At 44.2% G+C, this 25267-nt stretch overlaps 1 protein-coding gene across 1 annotated transcript in view; it reads right to left on the minus strand.

Annotated features, from left to right (window-relative positions):
• Positions 1 to 25267, minus strand: part of GPC1 (glypican 1) — a 199844-nt gene that overhangs the window by 91399 nt on the left and 83178 nt on the right. Inside the window, 1 exon segment of the mRNA XM_032698303.1 lies at positions 8749 to 8907. Coding sequence (XP_032554194.1) covers positions 8749 to 8907 — 159 coding nt within the window.

Consider the following 25267-nt stretch of genomic DNA (forward strand, 5'->3'; position numbering starts at 1 on the left):
GGGTTAAATGAGGGGTTTTTTTCCCCTCTAACCTGGCTTATTTCAGAAAATAGAAGAAATAAAATCAAATACCCCAACACTGCCTGGACAGGAAGTGAGGCACTGGAAAAAGCTCTGCACACATTACACCATGTTAACTGTGCTTTTAAATGCAAGAAGCTGTATTGGTCTGAAGGGAGGAAGTTAAAGGAGAATAGGAAAGGGGGGGGAGAAGTGAAATGTCCTTAAGCAGCTATAGCAAATACAAAGGTGAAATGTTCATCAGCAAAGGTATTCAGCCTCTTTCTATCACAAAAAGGGATTATCTTTGAGTCTCCCTGTAGACAGATCAATTCTCAGCCTATTTTCCATAGGCACCTTCAAGCTCCCACTGGTACTGCTGGTACTCATACTACACTCTGAAAGTCAGAGCAGATCCTCTAATCACACAAGTTACCCAACACCAGAAAACTCCTATATACCCTTGCCCCTATTTACACAAGATGTTTGCAGACCTTCCTTGTGATTTTGATCATTACTTCCACTTTGGAAAGAGCCTTACACAAAAAACCACACGTACCAATGACCCAAGGAGCATTGAGCCAGTGCCTATTCCCTCTTAGGTTGGGGGTGCTGAGAACCCCCTCTATGGAAAGGTCTTGGTTGATAAACCGCTGGAAGACATGGAATGACATGATATCTTCTGCTGTCTTGCAAGAAGAGAATCACTGTGTTTTATGAACTAGAGGGACTTGTGGTACTCCTGCACTTTACCCAAAGCCAAGGGACTTGAGCTCTGTTCCCACCTCTAGCACAAACATATTGTATGATCTTCCACTCATCTTTTCCTTCCATAGTCCACTCTCCCAAACCAGGTTTTTGTCTGTTTGTTTATTTTTGTTTTCAAACAAAGTCCTTGGATCACAGGTCCAGCTCAGACAGCCAGGACGCCCTGCAGTGCATTACAGTAAGAAGAAGCTTCTTGGCCCCATGGATGTGCTACTTCAATGCCAATAACTAATAAAGGAGAATCAACAGTTCGTTATGAGCATTTCTGGTGAGAAAGAACAAAGTACTTCTATCAGCTAAACGAGAACAGAAATATTACAGTACTCAAAATAACCCAAGCTCCTATGTCCGGACACGCCACATATTTCAGTAGCGTATTTTCCAGCTCATTGTGTATGCTGATCTGTAAGCAGGGACAGCACCTTGCTGCTGGAGCCCTTCAGGCTCCCAAATTACCACAGCACCTGGCTTGGAACAGAGATGGGGTTCTTGGCAAACACCAAGCTGAGGGGAAATTACCACCTCAAGAGCTGATTCAGAGCACCTACATTTCTTTGCAATAAGAGCAGCCCAGGAAATCCTAGCATTTTCCTCTTAGGAAAAACACTGAGCATCAGAGAGCTTAAGGGTGAAAACTGCTTCATGTGGAAACCAGTAAACCAGCTGGAAGATGGCTGAGCATAAGGTGGTTCAAGACCTTGAACCAAGGCTCTTCTGCAGAGCCATGCAGAAAAACCTCAGTTGTTCCTCTCCCATTCTCTCCTCTGACCTTCATCCAGCCACCTGGGGATGAGGCTTTGCAGCCACTGAAGGCAGCAGCCAGTGCTTCTGATAAAAGTTTGGCTGCTTACTCCATGAAATCAGACATTTTCAAAGAGATTCGTGCAAAGTGTCCTGAATGTTAAAATAAACTCTGCCAACACTTTCTTCTGAAATGACTATCTGGACATCACTAATTTCTTAGAAAATATGCCTGTGTCATCCCATATCTTGGAAGAGCAGGTGCTTTCTTTTATGTCCCCAAGCAGATGCACATTTCACTGTTCTCTGAGCACTCAGAGGCAGCTTTTCTTGAGTGTGTGACAAAACATGGTGACAGCTGCTGAAAGTGAGATGCCTGATGTACCTTTTTTACCTAATCTGACTTCTGCAGGGATGAAGCAGCTTGTCTCTTGAGGTGTGCAGGCCCTTGCAGGAGGCACCCCAGTGCACTGCTCCCATCACAGCCACTGCAATGTTTTGTTCTTTCTTTGAAACAAAAAGAGAATATTGTGCCTATGGCATCTGTTAAGCAAAGCGCTGCATGTACATTGCAATATACCCTGCAGCACAGAGCAGAGACTGGCAGATTAAATGTGAAGAGAAGTGGCTGTAAGGGGAGAGAAAACTCCAGGTGCTGGAACTGTTACAGGTGAGCCTAAGTGTTTGCTTCCCTGAGGCAGCTACCTGTCAGGATTAATCTTGCTAAGCCCAGGAATGCGTCTCAGCAGACACCACACCCCATTCCAGGAACCCATAAATACCAAACCAGATGCTCAGCACCACACATGAAAGCACCTTCTTTCTTCAGACCATGATTGTGGTGGTGGGGGGGGGGTGCCACACAGCGCAAATAGCATCAATCCTGCCTTGTGCTGGGGTTTTCTTAAGGTGCTTCCTCATGAGAAACAAGAAATAAAGCAAGCATGGGTGCTTGCTGCCCTCCTCCTTTGGAGGTCTCCAAGGGAACCCATCTTCTTTGTTTCTCTGTCCTTGACTCTGCTTTTTCATTTCAGGTTCAAGGAGGTTCTCTCTCTCTCTGTCTATATTACCCCCAAACCAACCCTAAGGGAAGGAAGTCCATGGGAGCCAAAGGAATCGTCTTTGATGGCCTCTTTTGTAAGTACTTTTGATAATGCATCCCAGAGGTAAAGCTGTGGGACAAATGGGATGCTTCTAAATGATTCTGCCCAAGTGCTGTGCATAAGGGGCACAAAACAACTAATGGTGCTTCAAGTAGTGCAGTTTTGCCAAAAAGGTTATCTCTGGCCTGTCAGAGAAATGCAGTGCAGGTGATGAACATTCAGTTAACAAAAGCAATTGGCTCCCATGTTTCTTTGCCTCCTGTTCCTTTGTCATCTCACTAGGAAAAAAGATCGCAAAGCTTCCTGCTTTTCTCAAATATCTTCCTGCTCTTAATTCCCCCCTCTACCTCAGTCTCCCTGACCCTACTAGCTTTTTGTTTCGGGACTGAAGTGTTCTAGGGCCATTTATCCATTTGGAAAAAACGCCCAGTGCACAGGCACTGTTTCATAGTAGATGTTCGGTTAGGAGACAGCAGAAGGCCAATGCAAGACTGATGTTTGGAAAGGCAAACATCAGGTGAGCCATGTAAATCATCCTGATGTCCTATACCCAGAGGGGCAGCTGAGCCTGCTGCCCCATGGGGTGCTGGAATCCCCTGGTGCCTCCCATCTGCCTGAAGATGTGCCAGAGGTCAGTGCTCTCCCACAGCACTGAGTCCATGGCCAAGGCCACCAACTGAGGCTACACACCACAATTTCAAGGGCAGAGCTCCAGCATGGGGAGTAACCACAAAAAAGAGTGCTCCTGGCTAATTAGGGGTTTCTGGATCAAAAGCAATATATTTGAAGTCTGAACTCAAACGCTTGGCCCCGGGGAGCGGCCAGTGCCGATGCCAGGGACAGCAGGAGGCAGCCAGCTCACGGAGAGCAGGCTGGGACTGCTGGAGCAACACCGCTGACTCCAGAACTGCTCCCTTCCACAACCTCTGAAACAAAGGAATTAATTTCTAAACACAGCATTTCCATATTCTGAGGTATAACCAGTCCCTTCTGTCCTGTTTCTACATAAACAGCATCTTTTAGACAGCACCTTACCAAACCCAAACCATGTCCCCGAGAAACACAGCTGAGAGTAGTGCAGCAGGACACTGGAAGTGAGGAGCAGTGGTGTTGGGGCAACACAGTTGGGGACACAGGCACTGCAGCCTCTGTGGCCCAGATAATCAATGCTTTGGTTTTCTGTCAATCATTTGGTGCACAGTGAAGTCCCACATCTCTCAGAACACATCTTTTGGTCCATGGACCACCAAATTCAGATACCCTAAAATTGCAGATCAGCAGGGCTTGGTTCATGTTATCATCAACTAAGGAAATACCTGCAAAATTTAGATTCAGGTCTGGATTTTGTAGTCCAGGTTTAAAGTCATCAGTGTAGGACAGAGCTCTGCCTGCTGGGCTTACTCCACAACCTCCTGATCAGCTTCTCTAAGCATCCACAGTATATGTGGATGCAAACAAAAATATGTATATATGTCTTTCTCTCACACAGTCCTTCTAGGGGCTGCAACCTCTGACAAGGACACATTTGGTTAAACTTTAAACAAGGGACCTTTAGAAATTTCTAAAATTTTAACCATCAGTGTGTAACAGCTTCCAGGACATTCCCTACCTTGTAACATTTAAAACAATGATTCATCTTCATAAGAAATATGTAACTGTCTGAAACTAACTCTCAAATACTGTTAATTATCTGCATGGTCTGTGTTTCAGCATATGCAGTTTCCAGCTACCAACACTGGAAATTATGAAAGCTTTTACATGACATCAGCTTTCCAATGAGCAGCCAGCTATAAAACACATAATTTTTAATCTGCATTTAATTGCCACATCTTAAAAAACACAGAATTTATGAGAGCTACAAATCATTTTTAGACTGTGCAGTGTGGACTAAAAGCCAAGGTTTTTGGTTCGGCTTGTTGATATTTCCTGAAAACATGAACCAATTCTGAAAGGACAGATTTCCTGGCTCTCAGCTAAAGGTCAGCAGTCACACAGGGACTGCTTGCTAAGTGCACCAAAAGGAAAGACTGGTACAACATTGCGGTATTATTAAAAAGTTATTTCAGTGAGGAAAAAGGGAGAAAAGAGAGAGACAGACAAGGATTAGACACTCAACAAGTGAGCTTTCACCAAGATTAGAAGAACAGCCTTGTTCTTTGCTGCTTGCAGCCCCTCACTGTCACTCCAAGTATCATTTCTCTCTGCCAGCCATGCAGCCCCAGCTCCTGCTGCCATCCCAGGCTGCACAGCCTCGGAACATGACTGCTCTGACCAGCCATCACAAATCACTTACCCAGGCTCTCCCACACAGTCCAGAAGTTTTTTTCCAGGCTCATCTCTGCAACAGATTATGGAGGTACAAGTTTCATGGGGAAGGGCATGAGTTCCAAAGTCTCGTGACTTTGTGCAACACTGACATACAGCTGTGTGATATGTAAAACAAAGCTCATTTTCCCAAGGAATCTTCCCCAAACCTGTGCAAAGTTTATAACTTGCTCTCAGCACGATTCAAGAGCCCTGTTCTGGCTAGAGCCTGTTCTGCAGCCAGCAGAGGGGGCACAGGCAGCTTGCATCCATGTCCTGAACAAATCCTTGGACAGAGCTCCTTGTCAAAGTGTTTAACTTCACAGTAACAGATACCAAAAATTTCCTGTCCACTGACATGACACCAGTTGGAAAAGAAGCACATCCTGCAATTAATGTAGGGAACATCTTTAAAACAATATTTTAGTATCAGTCTCAACAGAGACTGTCTCTCAGCTCCCTCCTAGACTCCCAATCTTGTTTTCCTTTTTATTATTGACATTTTGCTTTTAAAGTATGGGGTATGTACAATTTTCCAGGCAAATAAATGCCGACCAAAACCAACCCAGAAGCCTCTAGCAGGTCCCTGCTACAGACTGTGCTCCCAGGTAACTACATCCCCCTCCTTGCCTGATCAAGAGCCCTCTGAGACATCAGAATTAACACAGAATTTATGCCTATAGTCCTGCTAACGAAATACCGCTACTCTGACCTCAGGGTCCTCCCTAGCACTGACTTATCAAAAGCATATGTTCCCATCACTCATGGTCTCTGCTTTTGGTTCTTTCTTTTCTTTTTTAAATTAAAACCAATCAGTTGTAGAGCAAAATGCTACCTTTGCAGGTGAAAGGTTAAGATCAAGCTGATCGCCACATGTGTAGCTTAAAATGGATGTCCCCAAATCCTGCTAACTACAGTAATATAAAACAAAAACCCAAATACACAAGTAAGCAGGTAAGCAATATTGTAGCCTGTTAGACTTTAAATTTAGCCCTGGTAGATCCTGGAGGAAGGGCACCCCAGAAGGCATGTGTCCTCTGTTGTGCAGAGAGAGCGCTCAGACTGTAGGATCGCATTCCACATATCTCACTTTGAATCGATGGCCATACCTATCACATGCCATCTGTACTTCACACGTGTATTTTCGCTACAAATACTTGGTATGAGATAAAGGACACTCCTCTCTTGGCCACAAACTGTTTGCCCCCAAAACAGTCAGTGAGACTTAAACAAAAGACTAATTCCTTGCAATGGGACAAAGCTGTAGCTCAGAGCAGAGACACTGACAATTTAAGGCTTTACAGATCACAGCCTGCAAGGATGAATTATTCTCTAAAGCAAAATGTTGAATGGAGAACATGACTTCAGAGGCAGATTACTGTAGCCTTGTTATTTTCTATCTGAGCTTCAGGGCAATTTACAAGTAGTGACTATTGCCACGATCAGCAGAGAGATTACAGAAGCAAGATTTGTTGTGATGAATCCAAAAATAAGACAGCTCCAGGCCTAAAGTTCAATGTGCCACACCTGCTAGCAGAGAATACATGAATAATCTCCAGGCTGCAAATACTATGAGAAAGGGTAGGACATACCCATCCAATGGAGCCTCTCCCCATCCTCTTAATACTAAACAAAATCACTAATGTGAAGACAAGTTGTGCATTGATACCTCTGCAACCCTAAAAACTGTACTCTAAGCTGCTGCTAAGGAAATCCAGCACACCCAGGTATCTGGTGCCAGCAAGACTAGAAATCATCAATCTGACATTAAAAAACTCCTTTATTGAACAGCTCTAAACAGCAATACCTGCAAAAAGTCTTGTTAACTGTGAGATTAATAACACTTACTGGAAGCTAGGGGGCTTTCCATGGCATTGTTTCAGGAGATGAGGTGATTCCATTGCCCTGGAATGGCAATGGCAATAGATACCAGAACTCCCTCAATTTTATACCATTTATCCAGTAGCTAAAGAAAAAATACTACTTCTACTTACAGGTAAAGCCATGCTTGAAACTGAGACATAATATGATTTTTTTTTTAATCATATCTTGCATAAATTATAAACTCTATATTGATTGCAAGGATAGTTAAGCAAACTAAAAGGTATAATGGGAGCAGGAGACATCCTCCCGGCCTTGTGGGCTCAAGTGAGGTTATTCCCACTGCAAAACACCAATGATCTGTGCATTATGGTCTGTTAAAATAATACTTGGCTTGTTGAACGCTTACTTCGTTTGATCCTTGAAAGAAACTTGGGTATGCATCACTGAAATAAAGCTCTATTTTTGTAAAATGCTGGAGAATAAAAACAAAGGAATGCCCTTACAGCTCTAACTGGCAGCTCAACACAAGCATCCTCCTTTCATATGCTTGGTTTTGCTTAGTATTATTCTTATTGCTGTTGTTATTATTAATCCAGCGAAGCATCACACTCAGACTACACCAGTTCTTCACTAGGCAATTTCTGCCCGTCAATATAATCCTCAAAGCTCCATCAAGTTTTGCACTCTCTTACATGACAGATGTAGAACTATGTTCTATTGAGTGTCTGTGGCAAAAATAAAGAGCAGATACACCAGCCAGTGCTGCAATAGGCAGTGGAGGGAGAAGGTGCCAAGGCTGGAGGATGTTCTGCATTAACCCCTGCGAAGGTCTGGATTCCAGAGTTCGGTGAGTGAGCTCAGCAGCAGCTATGTCAGGTCCTATTCAGGCACCAGTCTGAGCAATCAGCATTGTAAGTCTCTTTGAAAAAGCCTGATTATCACCTTTTAAGGCAGGTGAAAATCAATTAATTTTGAGCTTATAAAAGAATGCCTTTGCTCTGGTCAACCTTGGCCACACAGTCACAATGCCTTTTGCAGAGATGCACTACCTTTTCTTTCTATTTAATGTAAAAGCACTTCATCTTGGTTATCAGCTCCCTGAAGGTCAGGCTTATTTCTTTAGATCTATTATTTACTGCTTGAATTTCCAGTTCCACCTTTCTGGCTATTACAGCTTCTTTCCCCAACTCCTATTCTTTTCACGATAACTCCATATGATGACTGTTGATAAAGTTAGGAGGACCGTGATTCTAAATGTCTGACCTTCTTCAAAATCTGATAATGGGCACAGTTTCTGAATTATAGGTCATCTCAATTTTGCCAGTAAACCATTTATTTCCAGTGGCCTTCAGACCTTTTGCAGTGTGCTGCAAAATGCATTCCTGAGGGAACAATAAAATAAGAGAGCCATCCTTAGCCTTTGCTTAGCACGTTAGGAGGGATACTACACTTTGGAGAGAATGGTTGTCCACAACATCTCATGCATCACAGTCTCCAAGACCTTCCCTACTCTACAACATTGTCTGGTGTTTGTATGAAGCTGACAGCTATAAGCACCTAATGTGAACTAGCCTCCTTTTCATTTGCAATCCACATGGAAAAGAAAAATCCGTGTTTCCCCACCTACTGAGAGCTATCCAGACACCTTTACCATATTGTCCAACTTACACCTCAGGATACAGTGCCAGCTTTTACATCACTGCCTTAAATGTTACACTGCTGTGGTAGGACCCGATTACACTGTGCTTGTAAAAGCTGTCTCAGTGCCAAGGTACACCTTGGCCTGCCAGCCTCCTTCAGTGGTTGCTCTGAAATGGAGTTCTCAAAATGGCTTGGTCTTACAAAAACACTGCCAAGAGGCACAATTCCTATTGAAGGTCAACACCTCACACAAACCGTCGAGCAAGACACAGAGAAAAGTGTCTAACAACTCCTAACTCGAACAGCGCTTGGAAAACTAAGCAGTGACTGGATCCTGAGTGGGGGGAACCAAGTAGTTTTTACTTACTGTCAAAGCTCCTGTGCTGTGCTGTGAGTGTTGCCTGCACAGAGCGACCAGCCTCTTTCATCATGGCTTCAAATTCACTTCGGCTTTTGTTTGCAAAGTTCTCCTCCATCTCACTGGTGCAGCAGGTATAGCCTTGTGGGCAGATTCGCAGGTGCTCCCCTAAAATGAGAGAAAATGTAGTTTAATGGCCAGGTCTGGAACAAGAAGGATTTCACCCCAGACAATCTCAGCTTAAAAATATCCAGCTGCCTGGTAATCTGGATCTGCATCAGGGTTTTGTGTCAAATTTACCCTCTTATTTGAGTTATCCTGCTTTAATATTGGTGTCAATGCAGGCACAAATTTTCTCACTGCTGACTGTGAGGGAAGGAAAAGCAAAGGAGAGAAAATTCATACAAGGGGCAAGGAGAAGGGAAATATATGTGTCACCTGCTCAAAGTCTGTCCTAGAATCCAGCTCTGCCTAGAATCCTAGAAAACATGGAAGTCTGATTAAATGACATACCAGCTGTCCCCATTAGACTTAACATGTATATTAGAACAGCTGTTTGAAACTGCTTTGTCAAGGAAAAAAACCCAACTCCAAAGTGCTCCCTGCCCTCCCAGACCTATCCTGGGAAGGCATTTCCATAACCAGAGAGGTGAGACTAATGAGAAGTTTTCAAAAGACAGAGACGTGCTGAATGCCAGGAATTTGGGTGACTAATTCCCCTCCACACAAATTGAAATTTTCAACAAAAAGTTTATCTCCCAGAAAGAGACGACACCACCCCAAAAAAGGTTGCTATGACAATCACTGAATATACCTTTGCTATAGGGAAGGACAGAAAAGGTAAGAGGACTTGGAAGCCAAATTGAAAAATTCCCCAGTATGGAGTTCCTCCTGCCCTTTGCAATTTTTTTACTGTGAAGAAGCAAGCATTGGCATAGGCAGAGTCAGCAACACTGTAAAAATAATTGCTAAAGTTCTTATGAGTCTTTACAAAGACATATCCACCTGCAAACACACCCTACATTTCTCCTTACCCAGCAACAATTCATTTGAAAGAAATCAAACATTTTTTTTTTTAAGAATAAAAATCCCCTTGTTCCAAGCATGCATTGAGACAAACCAATTACCAAGTAGTTACCATGCTTAATAGAATTTGTTTGGTATTGCCAATGATTTTGCTGGCACTTCTACAAGACTGCTGTCTTAGTGTCATAGATGAGCCTAAATATCTTTAAAATCACGTTTTATCTATGTGTCTGTACAGCTTCAGATGCTGAATAGTTTCCCATTAAAGCCCTTAGGTATTTCCAGTGTAAAGTCCTTAGTAAATGGATGGTAAAGGGTCTCTGAAACTGGGCATCTGTCCTACCTTTGTGAAGAAAGCCATGTCATCAGCAGCCTAGGAGCAATTCTGACAGGAGTGCTCTGTGGTTGATGTATTTTAGGCAGAAGCCATTCAGGATGAGTTTGCATTTTGCTGGCCCTTGGATCCCTTGTCACAGATGAGCCCTGGAGCAACCTCTGCAGGGCATGGTGTGACCCTGCCCTTGGAAAACGGGTTTTTGTGGGCATCTGCACCCCCAGAGCAGTCTTCCTGTCTAACGTGATTGGAATTGCTGCTCACCAGCTTTTGCAGGAGAATAACTGCTTCCATCTGAGAGGAGTGTTGGGGGGCAGTGTGTTCCATGGGCTGCAATCTCCCATGGGACCCACTCCCTGTCCCCACAAGTGGCCAGGCACCACACCACTAGAGCAACAGTAAAAGCAGCAACTTGCTTCAATATAAAAACTCAAATATAAGAGTCAAATATAAACATCATGTGGCTCAGTGCCTGCCATACCAAATGCAAGTTCAGTTCCAGTGCTTGCCTAAGCCTCTCCTTCCCTCATGAACTAGATTGTTCTGAACCATTCCCTGGGCTCCTTTCTGTAAAGCTGCGTTTATCTCTGCAGCGTGAGGCCTGCTGACGTGTGACAGACAGGCAGGAAAAGGGAGCTGTAATTTTCTGACAAGACAAGCCTTTGATTCCTGTCACAGCAAATTAAAAACTTTCTTCTTGTACAGCCCTTTCCGTCCAATTTCTGCTGCCACAGGATTTCTGGTAAGGACAGGGGTTTTGTGGACAGCAGTTTTACTGTGGGATGCCTCCGTTCCATGAGGCCTTCAGTGCCTTCAGGACAGAGAGAGGCCTTTTCAGTGCCTCTTTGAGAAGCCGATCAACAAGAAAGTGGATCCCAAGGGATCCCAGTGGTTCCCAAAAGTGCCTTTACCACCTCATTTGCTGGTGAATTTTGCTGTTGAGGTCCGGGTCCTGTGTAGAGCCCTTGCTTTCAACAGAACCCAAGGGTATGAGCATTCCTACCATTCCTCTGTGCACCATTAGCCACCAGGGCTGAAGCTCTTTACAGATACCATCTTTTGGGAAACTGAAACAAAGCAGTGGGAACTTGGAGAATCTCCCATCTCCTGGCCTGCAGCCAGCAGGTCTCCTGCCTGAAACTGGAAGAGCAAACATGAACATCCCTACAAAGGAGACATTGACATGTTCATCAAAGCTGCTTGTCAGGCGCATTCCCTGCACAGGCTTTAGAAACCAAGGAAGGGGGAAAGTGTGGGGATTGCCCCCAGGAGGAGAGGACAGTGAGGCAGAGCCCTGTGCTTTGCCTGAGCTCCCTGACGGATACTGAGGAGCAGCAGCAGTGTGAGGCGTTAATTAAAATGTGACATGCCCAGACAGAACCTCCTGCGCTCCCACCCTAGACAAGGCAGAGCGTGTTTCAGCAGGATGGCACCAGCCCAACACCTTGCTGTGTGAGCAGAGTCTCGAGTCACCGCCAGCCAGCCAGCACTGCGGGACCGAGGGGAAAGGGACAGGGAAAAAAAAGGGCAGAAAGCAAGAGAAAAGTCACATCTGTAGCTAAAATCACTTAATTTTGCACAATTAACTTTGTGAATTGAATATAGAATTTTTTCAACCACTCAGAGCGGTTTCAATCCCTTTTGAAATAGCATTTATCTTCGCTTTCTGCAGGTGTTTGTGTGGTACTCAGCACCACTTCACTCTATCTCAGTGGGAAGCAAAGTTTTTCTTATTTGTCTCTGTAATTCAAACTCTGCGCACACAGAACAGTCCTACAGCACTGTGAACATGCTTTGCTTTCTCTGCTTTTCAACCTGACCCACCCTGGAAACATTCACTATTATTATTTAACCTTTTTCTATTGACTCCAAAATAAAAGCACTACAGACCATATTTTTTTTTCTCCTTATATTTCAAAGTGCTTTTGTTTGCCAACTTGCCATTATATCACTGCTGAAGCTGCACTATAAATATCTCCGGGTTTCCTTGGCAGGAGACTATCTGTAAAAACCTATGGAGAGTCAGAGGTGTTTTACGAGGATACAGTGTGTGTTCTCTCTCTGCTGCTGCATCACAGAAATTCTACCTGTACACAGCTGGCCTGTTGTTCACCACTTGCTGGAGAGCTCATGCTCCCAGCCCCTGGAAGAGCTTTACAGAAAGCAAGCGGGCACAGCAGAAGCCAAACTGACAGCAAAGATATGGCTGCTCAAATCTCCTTGAAGATAATGGATACACTCCCAGCAACTCCAGCCAACTCTGTGTCAAGCCCAAAGAGATTTACACCACCCCATAGGTCTGTAACTGAAAACCAGCCATCTCTCCCCAGCCCTTGACTTGCAACCTCGCAGTTGAGCAGGTCTGGCAGTGGAACATGGAGGTGGCACAAGGTGCACTTGATGGCTCAGCTAACACCAGCTGCCCTAAGCACTCTGGATTTAAGACACATTTGTAAGTAAAAGAGGATGCACTTTGAGATGCTCGATTTCCTTTCCAAAAGCTATCAGCTTGCCCAAGCTTTTGACAGTCACAACGTGTGGTTCAATATGGGTCTCCCTGGAAAAGCCAGCTCTCCTGCAAAGGCTGCTGAAGCTGGGGTGGGATGTAACCCACCGACTTCATGGTCCCTTGGAAACAGAAACAGGGTAAAGCATGCATGAAAACAGCATCAAACAAATACCGCGTTTATGATTAAGTGCCCTGGAGTGGAAAGGAATAGGCAGGAGACTGAGGGTGAGAAAATATCCCATTGCCTCGCTGTGGGCTTGGATTGCCCTTCAAATATCCTCTCAGCTGGCTGGGTTAGCAGATCATTTGGGCTATCAAATTCATTACTGCACTTGAGAGTGCTGAATATTAAATCACTTGACCACTTCCCACTTGGGGATGGAGCCAGGCTGCTACATGGCAGGGTCCCTGCAGAGGGAATAGCCCTGCCTGCAGCCACCACTACCATGAGCTGGTGAGACAGGGCTCAAGCTCCCTGCTTCTTCCCCGGTGTGCTCTGGCCTTGCTGCCCCAGCCCACGCGGGCTCCTCTCATCCCTGGGCCTACCTGACATGGGCTGTGTGGTAGAACATACCAGAGTAGCAGGATCTCAGCTCACTGTGTTCAGAAAAGCGCTCCAGATGTTCACTGCTCCTGCATTTCACCCCACCACGAGGCTCTGTAGCCACGAAAACAAGACAGAATGGCAGTCCCAGGGGTGTGAAATGCAATACTGAGAGAAGAGTCCTTGGCTCCTTTAACCATGTAAATAGTGCTATTTCTATCCCTCTCACAGGATGTTGGAGATTGAATTAATTACAATGTTTGCAGAAGGTTTGGGGTTATTTGGATGTGTCAGAGTATCTAAATGCAAATTATTACAAAATCATTCCTCACAGAGGTTAATTTATTTCAGGCTGTGATAAATCTATCATAATTCTTCCCTCATATTTGTAACCCTCCTCCCACTCACTCTCCAAACTGTTCCAACAAGTCACCTCATGCTCCTAGCCTCAGTTCAGCCCCAGATGCCAGGACAGCTCCAGCCCAAACTCCCTCTTTGAGGGTTTCTGGGCGGACATGTCTCAGGTAATCAGGCTTGCGGAAGTGCCACACTGCTGAGATGCCCCTACCAGGTATGGCAGGGACACCAGGACACAGTCCCTGGCCAGGTGCAGCCAATTAGCCTTGAGAGCACCTGGCAGCCGAGGAGCTCCACTCCTCTCCTACTGTCCCTTGTAGGCACTACCATCTGTTGGCCTCTCCCTCTTCACACCTAAATCCCACCTAGGCTAATGAGCATCACAGCTGGGAACTGAGGACAAACCAGCATAATTTAGACCATGGGGTTTCTTCCTATTTCTCTTTTTTTTTTTTTTTTTTTTAACCATGTCAGAATGTCTGCAGCTGATGCAAAATGAGCCTGGAGGTGGTACAGATGTTAAAAATACCTTTCCAAGAGGTAGCACAATGAAAGTAAATCCCCTTCCTTATGACTTCCAGCTTTTCCTGCTTCAGATGTTCCTGTCCCTATCTCTGTTGAAATACACATCTCTAAAGAAAACACGATTTAGCACGTGCTGATAACTAATTGATAGCCAGCACTAATACCGCAATGCTACCTTGAATCCCAGTCAGATAACTCCTAAGAGGAAACAGGCATACCCAAAAAATATTCAGTCTAGGAGACAGTCCTGACTGACCATCCTAGGAAGAGCTCTTCAAGCCATTTTCATTCTAGATACACTGAGAAACATCAGCAGGCAAGCTGCTTCCAAACACCTATGCCCTGTAATACTCATGTAAGGTGTCTGGGCATGCAGGTGATCTCCTGTAGTAGCTGCTAACATCAAACTGAACCAGAGACCAGACTGCTCTATTAAGGAGAGAGCAAATCAGTTATTTTGCCATATTGCAAAGGCAGATGTTAGCTGTGCAGCCTGTTTCTTTGATTTGCAGTCAGCTGTCAGCAAAATACGATATCTTCTATTTTATGATTATATATTAAGAGTATCGTCATTTTTGGCTTTGGTTTGCACACAATGCCAAGGAAGTCATGGCAGGCCTGAATATCAAGTATTGTACAGCAAACATGTACACTGTGATCCAAATGCACTGGACTGTGTTCTCCCTGGTCTTGGCGATACCACGAGTTGAGGATCTGCATGGTGGGGCAGGGCTGTGGGCTGACCCAGAGACCAGGGGCAGAGTATGTCATGAGGAAGGGCTGTGCTCATGTGAAGTCCTGATTTTCCTGCACTTCCATACACAGAAGCACTTTCAGGATGAGAAGCAGAGCTGGGTAGGGTGTAGCTAGGAACCAGTCCTGTCATGAACTCGGGACATCTCAGATGTGCTGGACTTGGAGCTAATTCAGCAGGAGCAAGAGGAGAGCCAGAAAGAAGCTGTCTGCTTCACCAGTGCCCTGAAGGAACCACTCATGGACCTCAGTGCTAAGTGGCAAGACCCAGGTTAATCTCAGCCTGCCCAAGGCCAGAACAGAGCAGTGTCACAGCTCAGACGTGCAGAACTGTGGGGAAGAGGCAGACACTGTCTCACCTCCTGCATCCACACCCATGATCCCACGCACATCCTTACTGCCTCCCGGCCTCAGTAAGATGAGAGAGATTTGGCTAGCATAATCAACTCCTATCTCTCTTGGCCGCTGGGTATCTCAGGGGACTGATAACAAGGGCATGAAGGCTTTTCAAGCTGCACACCACAGGTTTGAATTTGTCCCATGTCAGCAGCTTTTATAATGCCTTATCATCTGAGGGCTGATCAAATACCTTGTGCTATCTGAGATGAACTAATGTTTTTGTTCCAGATAAAGAAAACAAGCACTACGCTCCACATCAGTGATAAAAACAGCAAACTGGAAAAAATAGCTGGAGAATACGCTTATTCTGTTAAAGCAATGCATGTGTTTAAGATGAGACAATAGCAAAACATTAAATGCTTGTTCCCACAGCTCATCATTCAGACCAGGATTATACCAAGAGAAGTGAACAATCAGGAGTAGATAATCTGTAAGATTTGTTCTTTCCACTCCTTATCTTTCTACTCCTACCAGGATTTAATAAACTATCAAAATACTGTTAACCAAATAAGACAATCTGGCTACTGCATGGAGTTGGCTCCCTACCAGGTTAGCGCTGTTCTGTAATTGCATTACAATGAAAACCTGACACAGTGAATAAATACAGGTACTTCTGAGAAATGCCACAACTGGCATCCTCAGAGCAGAAACCCCCTGATGAGTGGGAGAGCTTTGGGACTGCCCCAGTTCTCACCAACACAGGCCGCTCAAGTCTGGATCCCAGGGAACCAGGCGGGAGGGTGCGAAGGAGTCTGAACAGCAATTTCCTCTGTGTTTGCTCTGTTCATGTGTCAAAATACTTCAGGCTCTGAGGCTGTCAGCTCAGTGTCAAGCTCACACTGGAAGTGTGGTATCAATTTGTTTAATCCTAGACCCTGATGTCAAAGGAATTTATAAGGCAGGCAAACATGGGCAGAAAAAGTTAATTAACAGAGGAGAAAGAGCCACCTCCGTGTCCTGGAAAAATACTAAGTACAGAGTAGATAAGAGTGCCTTCAGAAATGACAGTCTGAAAATCCTAATGTCATCTGTGTATGTTACAGTGGCAAACTGCCCAGAGGAAGGGAACAGAGAAAATGTCACAAGTGATGACAACAGACATGATTCTTACTGAAAAGCTCTGCATGAAAGCACTTCACCCACGCATTGCTCCTTTGGGTTTTAGGACCATCTTTCTGAATGAAACAGAACACCCCTTCCCATCACTCTGCTCCCCAGGTTTCTCTCAGGACCTGGATCTGTCCTTAGCTACATGGGCCTGACTAAGCTGCTGAATCCAAGCTGTGCACACACAGCAGGAATCAGCACAGGGTGCAGCAATCCAAGCCTGTGTTTAAGGACAAAGTAGGAAATGCTTTACAATTTGCAACAGAAAATATCTTTTTCAGCGGTTGAGAGAGGAATGAAAGAACGATGGCCAAATCCACACGTACCACAAGCAATGAAGGACCTCTAGCTAACAGAACTGACACCGAATCCAACACTCCTGGGCACCAAACCCACCGCAGGGGAGCTCCTGAGCAGGTCTGCTCCAGGAAAAGAGCCTTGTTAAAGGCATCAATTGGGAGCCAGGACATGGTCTACAATTAACACTCTCCAAATAAATTAATCCTGAAAGAAGCCTTCAGTTCAGACTAGACCAGTTGCAAGGATAACGGACAACACACAGGGTGTAACACTGTTACACTCTTTCCTCTCCCCTTCTCTGAAAAACAGAAAACTCTTAAAATGAATCTTAGACAAGGGAAGAATTATCTTGTCTCTTCTCATAACACTTGTGGGGACGTATTGAAGTTCTGTGTCGTAATCCATCACTATTAACCTCTTTCAGAGTTGTACCGAGCACATCAGCTTCTTACCAGATGTTTTTTCTTCTTGGAACAAAGAGTCTTTTTATCCTCAGTTTGCTGCAATCTAAAATAAGATCAAACTGGAAACCTATCACTCTTATCAGATGCAGCTTCATTGCAGGCTCCATAACAACATAAATATGTTATTACATAAGAAGAAAAGCAATTCATTAAGCAGAACCTTTTTCTTCCAACTTCTCAGAAAAAAAATCTACTGGAGAAACTGTCAGCTCTTCCTTGTGTCCTGACAGCTTGCTGCCAGAAGGATCGGACTGGAAAAGGAATCTGGGCAGTAAACTGAGGACTAAAGATGCAGATAGCATTTAAAGAGGTGAAGGTTTAAAGAGGTGAAGGCTCCGTTTAAAAAAAAAAAACAAACAACTTTGGGGCAATAATTCATATAATCCATGGCAGGAACTTGAAGAAGGGTTTGGACAAAACCAAAAGCCTTTTCCAGTTCCTCTGCTGAAGCTCTGCAAGGAAAATGGTGGTACTGCACTTGGGTCTAGTTTGGGATAAAGAGACTAAAGAGCTTCAGCCAGCTTGTAAAACTATTGGTCAAGAATAGGGAGTGCGTGTGGCCAGTCCCAATGCCAGTTCCCAATGCAAGAAACAAACCTGGATTAACCTCTCGTGGAGAAGTCAGCAATTAGAGAACCTTTCCTTTCAACCCCAGCAAAGCTGCTCAAGCAGTAGACACTGGTGTGAAAACCATAAAAATCATCTTTCTGGGTTTCAGCCACATGCTCAACTCAGGGCTCCTGCAAGGATGTACCACAACAGAGCAGGAGGCTGGGCACGGTGCCCAGGGGGCTGCCACGGCTGCCCACCTTGATGAGGTGCACTCCTGGTTGCCAGCTCACCCAGGTGAGGACTGTGGGCTGCCTCCTCCTGCTGAGCACAGCTACAGACACTGCTGGGAGCACCAAGGAGTGCGGGGGCGGCTCATTCCAATCCTGCAGGAGGATGTCTGCATCCAAAGAAGGGTCTTGCTCTCTAGCAAAAAGGGAAAATAAACAAACTAAAAAAACCTAAACCACTCTGTCTGCTGGGAAAAATGAAAAAATGACTCCCGAGCTTGCAAAAAACCTTGTCTTTAAACAGTTATTAAACACACTAAGTTTTTGGGTCTGAATCTGATTCTGAGAGTTTGCAAAAGCAAAATGCCTACGCCTAAATATCTAAAACTTAAATTTAATGACACTTCTTAATCACAAATTCCATAAATGTGTGTACACTTATCAAAATTAAAATATGCATGTAACAAATTGTCTGAACCCCACAAATTCAAGATCATCCTTTTTTAGATTTTTATAAAAATTTAAACAACTTTACCTATGCAGAGTTGTTGACTTGTGCCATAAATTGGGAGTGCTTATATCTCCTCTAAAACTCTTTGCTGTATGTGTTGGCAGGGATGTGGGAAGGTGCAGGATTGGAGGGGCAAGTTCTTGTTGCTGTGGGCTTTTTCACTTTGCAACTTGGAGGTTTTTTTCAGCCCTAGAAATCCTTGGTTCTTCTTCAGCTACTGCTTCGCTTTATTTGTCTCAGGAGTGTTTTGGCCAGCAGCAGAAGTGCTGAGCTGTGGAGCCCCTTCCTACAATTTGAGGGACCACAAAAGCAAATGGCAAGTATGGGGTCATCTTGTGGGAACATGAAATTACAGACTTCCAGTTCTGCAGCTGATGCAGAACTTGGGCGAACAAGTATCAGCATCCACGCTGGAGTCTGCTGAAACCTTTAGCTGCTGTGTGTGAGTGATCTGCAGCAGAAGGAATTCAATATGCTACCTTTCCCTTCTGGTTGCAGAAGCACGTAGGTAAAACCTGCACCATTGCTCCTCTTTTTATGCCTCCATCTGATCTTCCAAAAGCAGATTACAGAAAGCTGCCTAAAGATGCAAAGGATATCCATAGAGACCTCCTCTTCTGCCCTTAAAATTAATCCCGGGTATGAGGAGATGCAAACACCAGTCTGGTCCTGCCACAACCGTTTCATGAACAGATCTTGGCTTCCACAAACATCAAACCATCGCCTTTCACTCCCGCACAGAGGGGTGGTCCAGAGGACCCACTTTAAACTGTGATGAACATTTGAAACTCCAACGCCCTGCTAGATCTCAACATGGTTCATAGTGCATATGCCCAAAATTTTACCAGAGGAATTTATTTTAGGCAACTTCTGTTTGAAAACTTAATGGAAGTGTAGCTGTTCTCCCCTGAGCGTCAGGAACAGATGACTAAGAAATGTTGCCAGTATCTGTCTTTCAGCGAGATTAGTGTTGGGTTTGTGTGGTATCCTATTTATAACTTTGACAAACAGCTCAACCAATCATTTCATACCTAATCATAGCTGTCTGCCCAGCTCCCTTCAGGGAAAAGCTTTTTAAAAACTATGTGCCAACATAATACGAACAAAGAGAAGGAAACCACAGTCAAGAAAAAAAAAGACACTGCTCCCCAAACCAGCAACCAGGAAAAGCTCATGAGCTATAGAGAAAGCAGGTTTTGGTAAATCATAAGGCATAATTAGAGCGTCATTATTCATGGGACTGCACAGCTATCGTTAGTCAGTGTTTCCACTGTAAACCCCTATTTTCATAGAGGTTTGCAGCTCAGCTGCAAGGAATTAGTCTGTGATGAAGTTTGGCAGTAGAAATTTTAGAGCAAGGATTATTTTTTTTTAAACCATTTAAAGATCTTTTTTTCTTCCCCTCACCTTCTATTCCCCTCTTACTTCCAAGGCTGTAGCAGTATTTACAGAAGGAAAAAAAACACTTCTGTGTGTGTCTGATTTTTGGGTTTTCCGTGTATGTCTCTGTGTGATTAAAGGGACCAACCCATCAATTTAACAGAAGTCTTAAAAAATTGAAGTTGTGATTCCCACAACAATTACTACTCAACTTTCCTTTGTATGTTATTCATGAGCATTAATATCTGTGGTGTTAACTGCTGTGCATTAAGGAGCCTTCACATTCCAAGTAAACCCTGCATATCCATCTAATGCTGAAGATGGGTTTACATTTCATGGGATAGAGCTGTTAGATTTCTTTACATCTTTTTGCTTTGAAATAACATTTTCCAGGGATTATAAGAGATTACTTTCTGCTGGACTCACCCTACGCTCGCCCGCCTCTTTGCTCCCTGCCTACCTGACACTTCCATTAGGGCTCACATTTCAGGATGCACAAAGGCATAGTGGGGACCACTAAGAAGAATCATAAGGAAGGGAAGGGGATGGGAGAAACATCTCGATGAGACATTTTATCCCAGACAATATTAAATAGTTCCTTTCACAACATTTTCAGCTACTCAAGAGAAACAGGCTGCTGTTTGCATTTGTAAGAACATCAGAGGAATGCATCTGCTCTTTTCCAACCAGCTTTGGCTGAAGCATCCTAGAGGTTCAGCATCCCTGGGTATGAATGAGATTTGCTTTCACACACAGGGACCACACTCCAGCAAGGTACAGCAGCCTCTGGCCTCTATGCCTGGTTGTCACTGCATGCCACAAGCAGCACAGGTCACAAGGAACTGCTTCAAGTGCAGTCCCAGCTCAGAGTGGGTCAACAGTTACTCAGCTTGAAAAAAGCAGTGTAAAACTGTGAGCTTGAAGACTTGCAAGGCTCAGTCTGGAACTGGATCGCAGTGAATGGTCCGAGTGTTCATATCAATATCTTCAGTGCACAGTTTCTAAAGAACAGACTAGTTTATCCAGGCAATTTGATTTTCTAGTGAAACAGATGCCACCGTTTAACATTACCTTGTTTCAAATCCCATTTTCCTGAACCTTGATCCTGGCATACAGGAAACTGGCCACCTCCGAGCTTCTAACACCTTGTAATGTTCATGCCCTCCTTGGAGCTCCCCACCCCAGCACTAATGAGCTTCCCCTCAGACAGCCTGGCAGTGTGACAAGGATAAGAGTGCTTGCAAGGTACCACATAGAATTCCTGGAGGCAGCTGCCACCAAGCTCCCTGCAATTCCAATGTATTCTTCGGAGGACTAGAACAGCAACACCAGCTATTGTGAAGGGGAGGAAAGCAGATCCCCCACCACACTGACCACAATTATTTGTGAAAACCATAAAAGATAAATTCTTCTTTTAGAGTGAAAGTACTTATCTCTGCTACAAATTGTGGTAAGTACAGTATTTATGTTGCAGAGAAGATGACTTTAATTCCTGCCATGTCTTAAAAACAGTACAAAGCAGAATTTCTACATACCCTGCTTGAATCTGCTTTTCAAGGTAGTAGTTAGAAATTAAGAGGCAAATGAACTCAGATTACTTATGTATCTTCAGTCATTTACAGGACTGTTAGCAAGATCCAGGCTTCAGAGGGCTGGATCACTTTCCCACTGCAACCATTATTAACCTGACATAACATGTTCATAGAGTAAGAGATGATACCGATGCAATTACTGGTCTCCACAGAATATGTTTATGATTAGGGAATACCTTGGAGAAACTGTCATTAATTAAGCACTCAGCTACATGTATAAAGATGGGTGAAGGAAAAGCTCTGCAATTTCATAACTTGAAAGAGGTCTGTTCTCAACATTTTGGTTATTGGGTCTTTTTTGCTTGAGTGTTGCTAAGAAGCGGCAGATTCACATTAAATGCAAACTGCACAGTTTTTTCCTTCACCACTTTTCTCCTGCATGTAAGCATGCAATCTTCTGCACCCACCTGAAAAGACATCATGGCCCAGTCAGTAAAACATGCAACTTTTAAAATCTGAATTTAGTTCTCCCAATACTGTGCATCCAAGTATGTTATTCCCTTCTGGAAAAATCCATAGTGCTTCAAAGTGCATTTCATACATCGGGTCCCAGGTACTTAACTCAGTCTAAACCCAGGGCCCCAATCAAAGCAGCAAGTTCTCCTTTTGATCCCTCTGTTCTTTGAGCTCAATGAGATGCTTTTGCTTTTGAATAATCACATTCTTTGTGCATCACAGCACAATAGTACTGTCACCACATTTTTCTTTCTTGTCTTAGCAAGGGACCATCCCCAAGATGTTTTATCAAGTCTGGAAGTCGACTCCACTTCCAGATTGAATGGAATTTCCCAGTGGGAAATGTTCTTGGTACTCTTAAAGATGTGATATACTACCTCTACACATTTACCAGTCTGGCCACTATTCACCTAAGTCATTAATGCAATGCAAAAACACTTTCTCTTTTTGCAAGCTGATAGGAAAAATTTAATACCAGTCTGACCAGTAAGTAAAAGGCACTGACTATCACTGTGATCAGTGTGATTTTCAGTAATGCCTTGCAGCTTGTTTCCCCTGGCCCTGCCCACATTTTGGCCTGTTTCTGAGCTACTAACATAAAACCAGGTACCCACAGAGAAGCAGACTTCCAGAGCAGAAGACTCTGTTCTGCAGAGCAATCACACTTGTATGCAGGTTGCTTGTCTCCCACCATCTAACTACGTGGTCTTTGCTGACCAGTTTGGTAGGGAAGTGGAGAGGATTTGTTCCTCTGAGCAAATAGAAGTAAACTGTGCAACTCTGTTGGTTTTGGTGTTTATAAGCATGTCATGCTCTAGCCTTCAGGCTTACCCAGGGTACTGCTGAGGGACTGCTGCTCCCCCACCATATGTGCTCACACAGCTTGAATGCCAGTCACAGTGAGCCTCAGTGCACCTGCACTGGAGAAAATCCAAGTGGAAATCTCATGGGAACAGGTGTTATCACTGGGGAGGCTTAGAAACAGGCTGGGCAAACAGCTCTAAACAGACTTCACTGAGCAACTCCTATCTGCTGTATCTGCTGAGGCTACATGGTCTCAGATCACTTTTTCATTCTCCATTTCCCAGGATGTTATGACCTGTCCATCTTGCTGGCTGGGGTGTTAGGCAATGGTATCAGGTTCTTGCACCTCATCTGAGAATTAGGACAACATATCCATCAGTGTGTGACAGAGAGTGACAGGCAACTGCACCTACCTAGCATTAGAAATAAGAAGATACAACAAGATTTGCATGTTTAATTGCATCCTCATTCCCTATGACAGCTGAAACCCCCTTAATTAATACACTTCACACACTGTCTACTTTTGATTTACTTCAAATTCCAACCATCAGCAGAGGATGTTTGTCCTGTTCCTGCTGAAAGCCACCCGGGATTTGTGATGCCCATCACTCGGCCTCACTCAAGCAGGAAGACAGCTGTGGATACCTCTCCCCTGCATGAAATATCCTCCTCCCCTCCTTTCTGAGTATGACTGGCCTGCTTAGTCTCCTCAGCCCTCATTCCCTTGGCGTACAGAACTTAACCCTTTCATAAAACAAACTCACTGTCTTCCACGTGTCTTTCAGGCCCTATCTCTGAAATTTGACCACGAGACTTCCCTGTTACATTTATGAAAGGTATGTGACTGGTCTCCTGTAATCAACAGATGATGAACACGTAATTCTACATATCCTCACACCGGGCTCATTAGCTGTGGACCATACTGCACTACTGCAGGAAGGAGATGACATGTGGCAGACCAGCAGCTTGACTGTCATCTCATCTCGTTCCTTCCCAGTCTGTTCTCAGTGACACAGATTACCCACTCACTCCTTCTTCTTCCTCTTCTTTGACCCCTTTCACTCTGACCCAGTGGTTCCCCAGATTTCTGCTGTGTAAGTGAGCAGTGCTGAAGTGGCAGTGCAGCAGCCATGCTCCAAACTCCACAGCTCCTGTGAGCCAAAATTCTGATTTTCCTCAAAGTCCCCATTTCTCTTGAAGCACGTTGCAATCACCTGGTTTATTGAGGTCACAAAGGAAGCATCACTGATTCTATCCCAGCATAACCTTCCACTGAAAACTGGCTCCTCCCTCTGCTTACAGAGTTCTGCATCTGCCTTAAGATATTTATTAGGGCACACAAATAACAAAACCTGCACTTTGATCAGCAGTTGCCTTAAGCCAGCAGAGACACTGAACTACTGATTTCCGAAGCAGCATCTGACAGAGGGAACAATTGGGAATGGATCAGATCTTGTAGAGGAGCTGCTGTTAGAAATCCAGCTCCTTTTCAATATGATGGAAAGCACTTGCTGTAGCTTCAGGTTGTTGCTCACCTGAGGACAAAACTGCTCCCATTGAAGCTGATGTCAAAACTCTGGCTGGCTTCAAAGACAGAGGGACTGGACCCTCAGTGCTTTCAACTCTTGTAAACCACCTGTGTGCTTAACAGCAGGTTAGTCAAATTGGGAAGATCTTTTGTATCCATCAACCCTCTTCTGAGCAGCAGAGAGAGGTTTGTCCAAACATAGGGCCCGTTACTTTAATCACAACCACTGTACAGTGACTGCCCTGGTGTCAAGAGCTAGAACAAAGTGCTTCTTGTCAGAAGTGAAGCGTGCTGCAAGTCAGATGCTTTACAGACACTACTGGCCTGAACCAACAGTTCCACCAAGGCAGATTTCGTATACTCTGTGTCAAACAGCCAACTAGTTCCTAGCTTTGACCTTTAGACTCTAATTAAAGACACTGGCAAAGACGAGCTTCCTTCACAAGTCCTGAAAGTATTCCAGTTTCATGCTTTTGCCTGCCAGGAGATGTGAACTTCTAGATGAACTTTAGGGTTTGGGTTTTTTTGGCCTGACACATGATATTTCAGTAAAGGAGTCCAAGAGTCACAAGAACAATCAGTGTATACTTCCTGAGGCAATTCAAAGCTACCAAGATTTCATGTGAAAATAAGAACAGTAAAATAGATTCAGGACAGGAAAATTATCTCAAAGCTTCATCACAGTCTAACATGGACAACTTTCAATGTGTCCCTTACGCATATTATCTACTTTAATTCCAAGTAAATTCCACTTTCATTGCTGATTTGTATTCAGAGAAGCCAAATGGATCAGCCTGCAATGCAGCAGAAGTACTGTACTTTTTAGGACAGTTGCCATTTTGAAATATCCTACTCCTTCCTTCCTTCTTCCCTAGATGCTTCATTAAAAAAAAAAAAAACAAACAAAACCAGAACAAAACACCAAGAAACCCACAACACTATTCCAATTCTAATGGATCTCTGTTGTCTTTGGAAAAATATATGCTCATATATTAGTCTGACCAAATGGAGAGTGGGAAAGAAATGTAGATACATTTTCCCTAAAATACATAGTGATCCTATGGTACAGGTTGTACAGGAGGGCTCCCCAGAAGATTGGTCCATTGTGGCTTTACCACCTACCAGATAAACTCCTGAGACCTGTTGCTACTGGAAAACCT

Source organism: Chiroxiphia lanceolata, chromosome 10, assembly GCF_009829145.1.
Source record: "Chiroxiphia lanceolata isolate bChiLan1 chromosome 10, bChiLan1.pri, whole genome shotgun sequence".
Classification (NCBI taxonomy): Eukaryota; Metazoa; Chordata; class Aves; order Passeriformes; family Pipridae; genus Chiroxiphia; species Chiroxiphia lanceolata.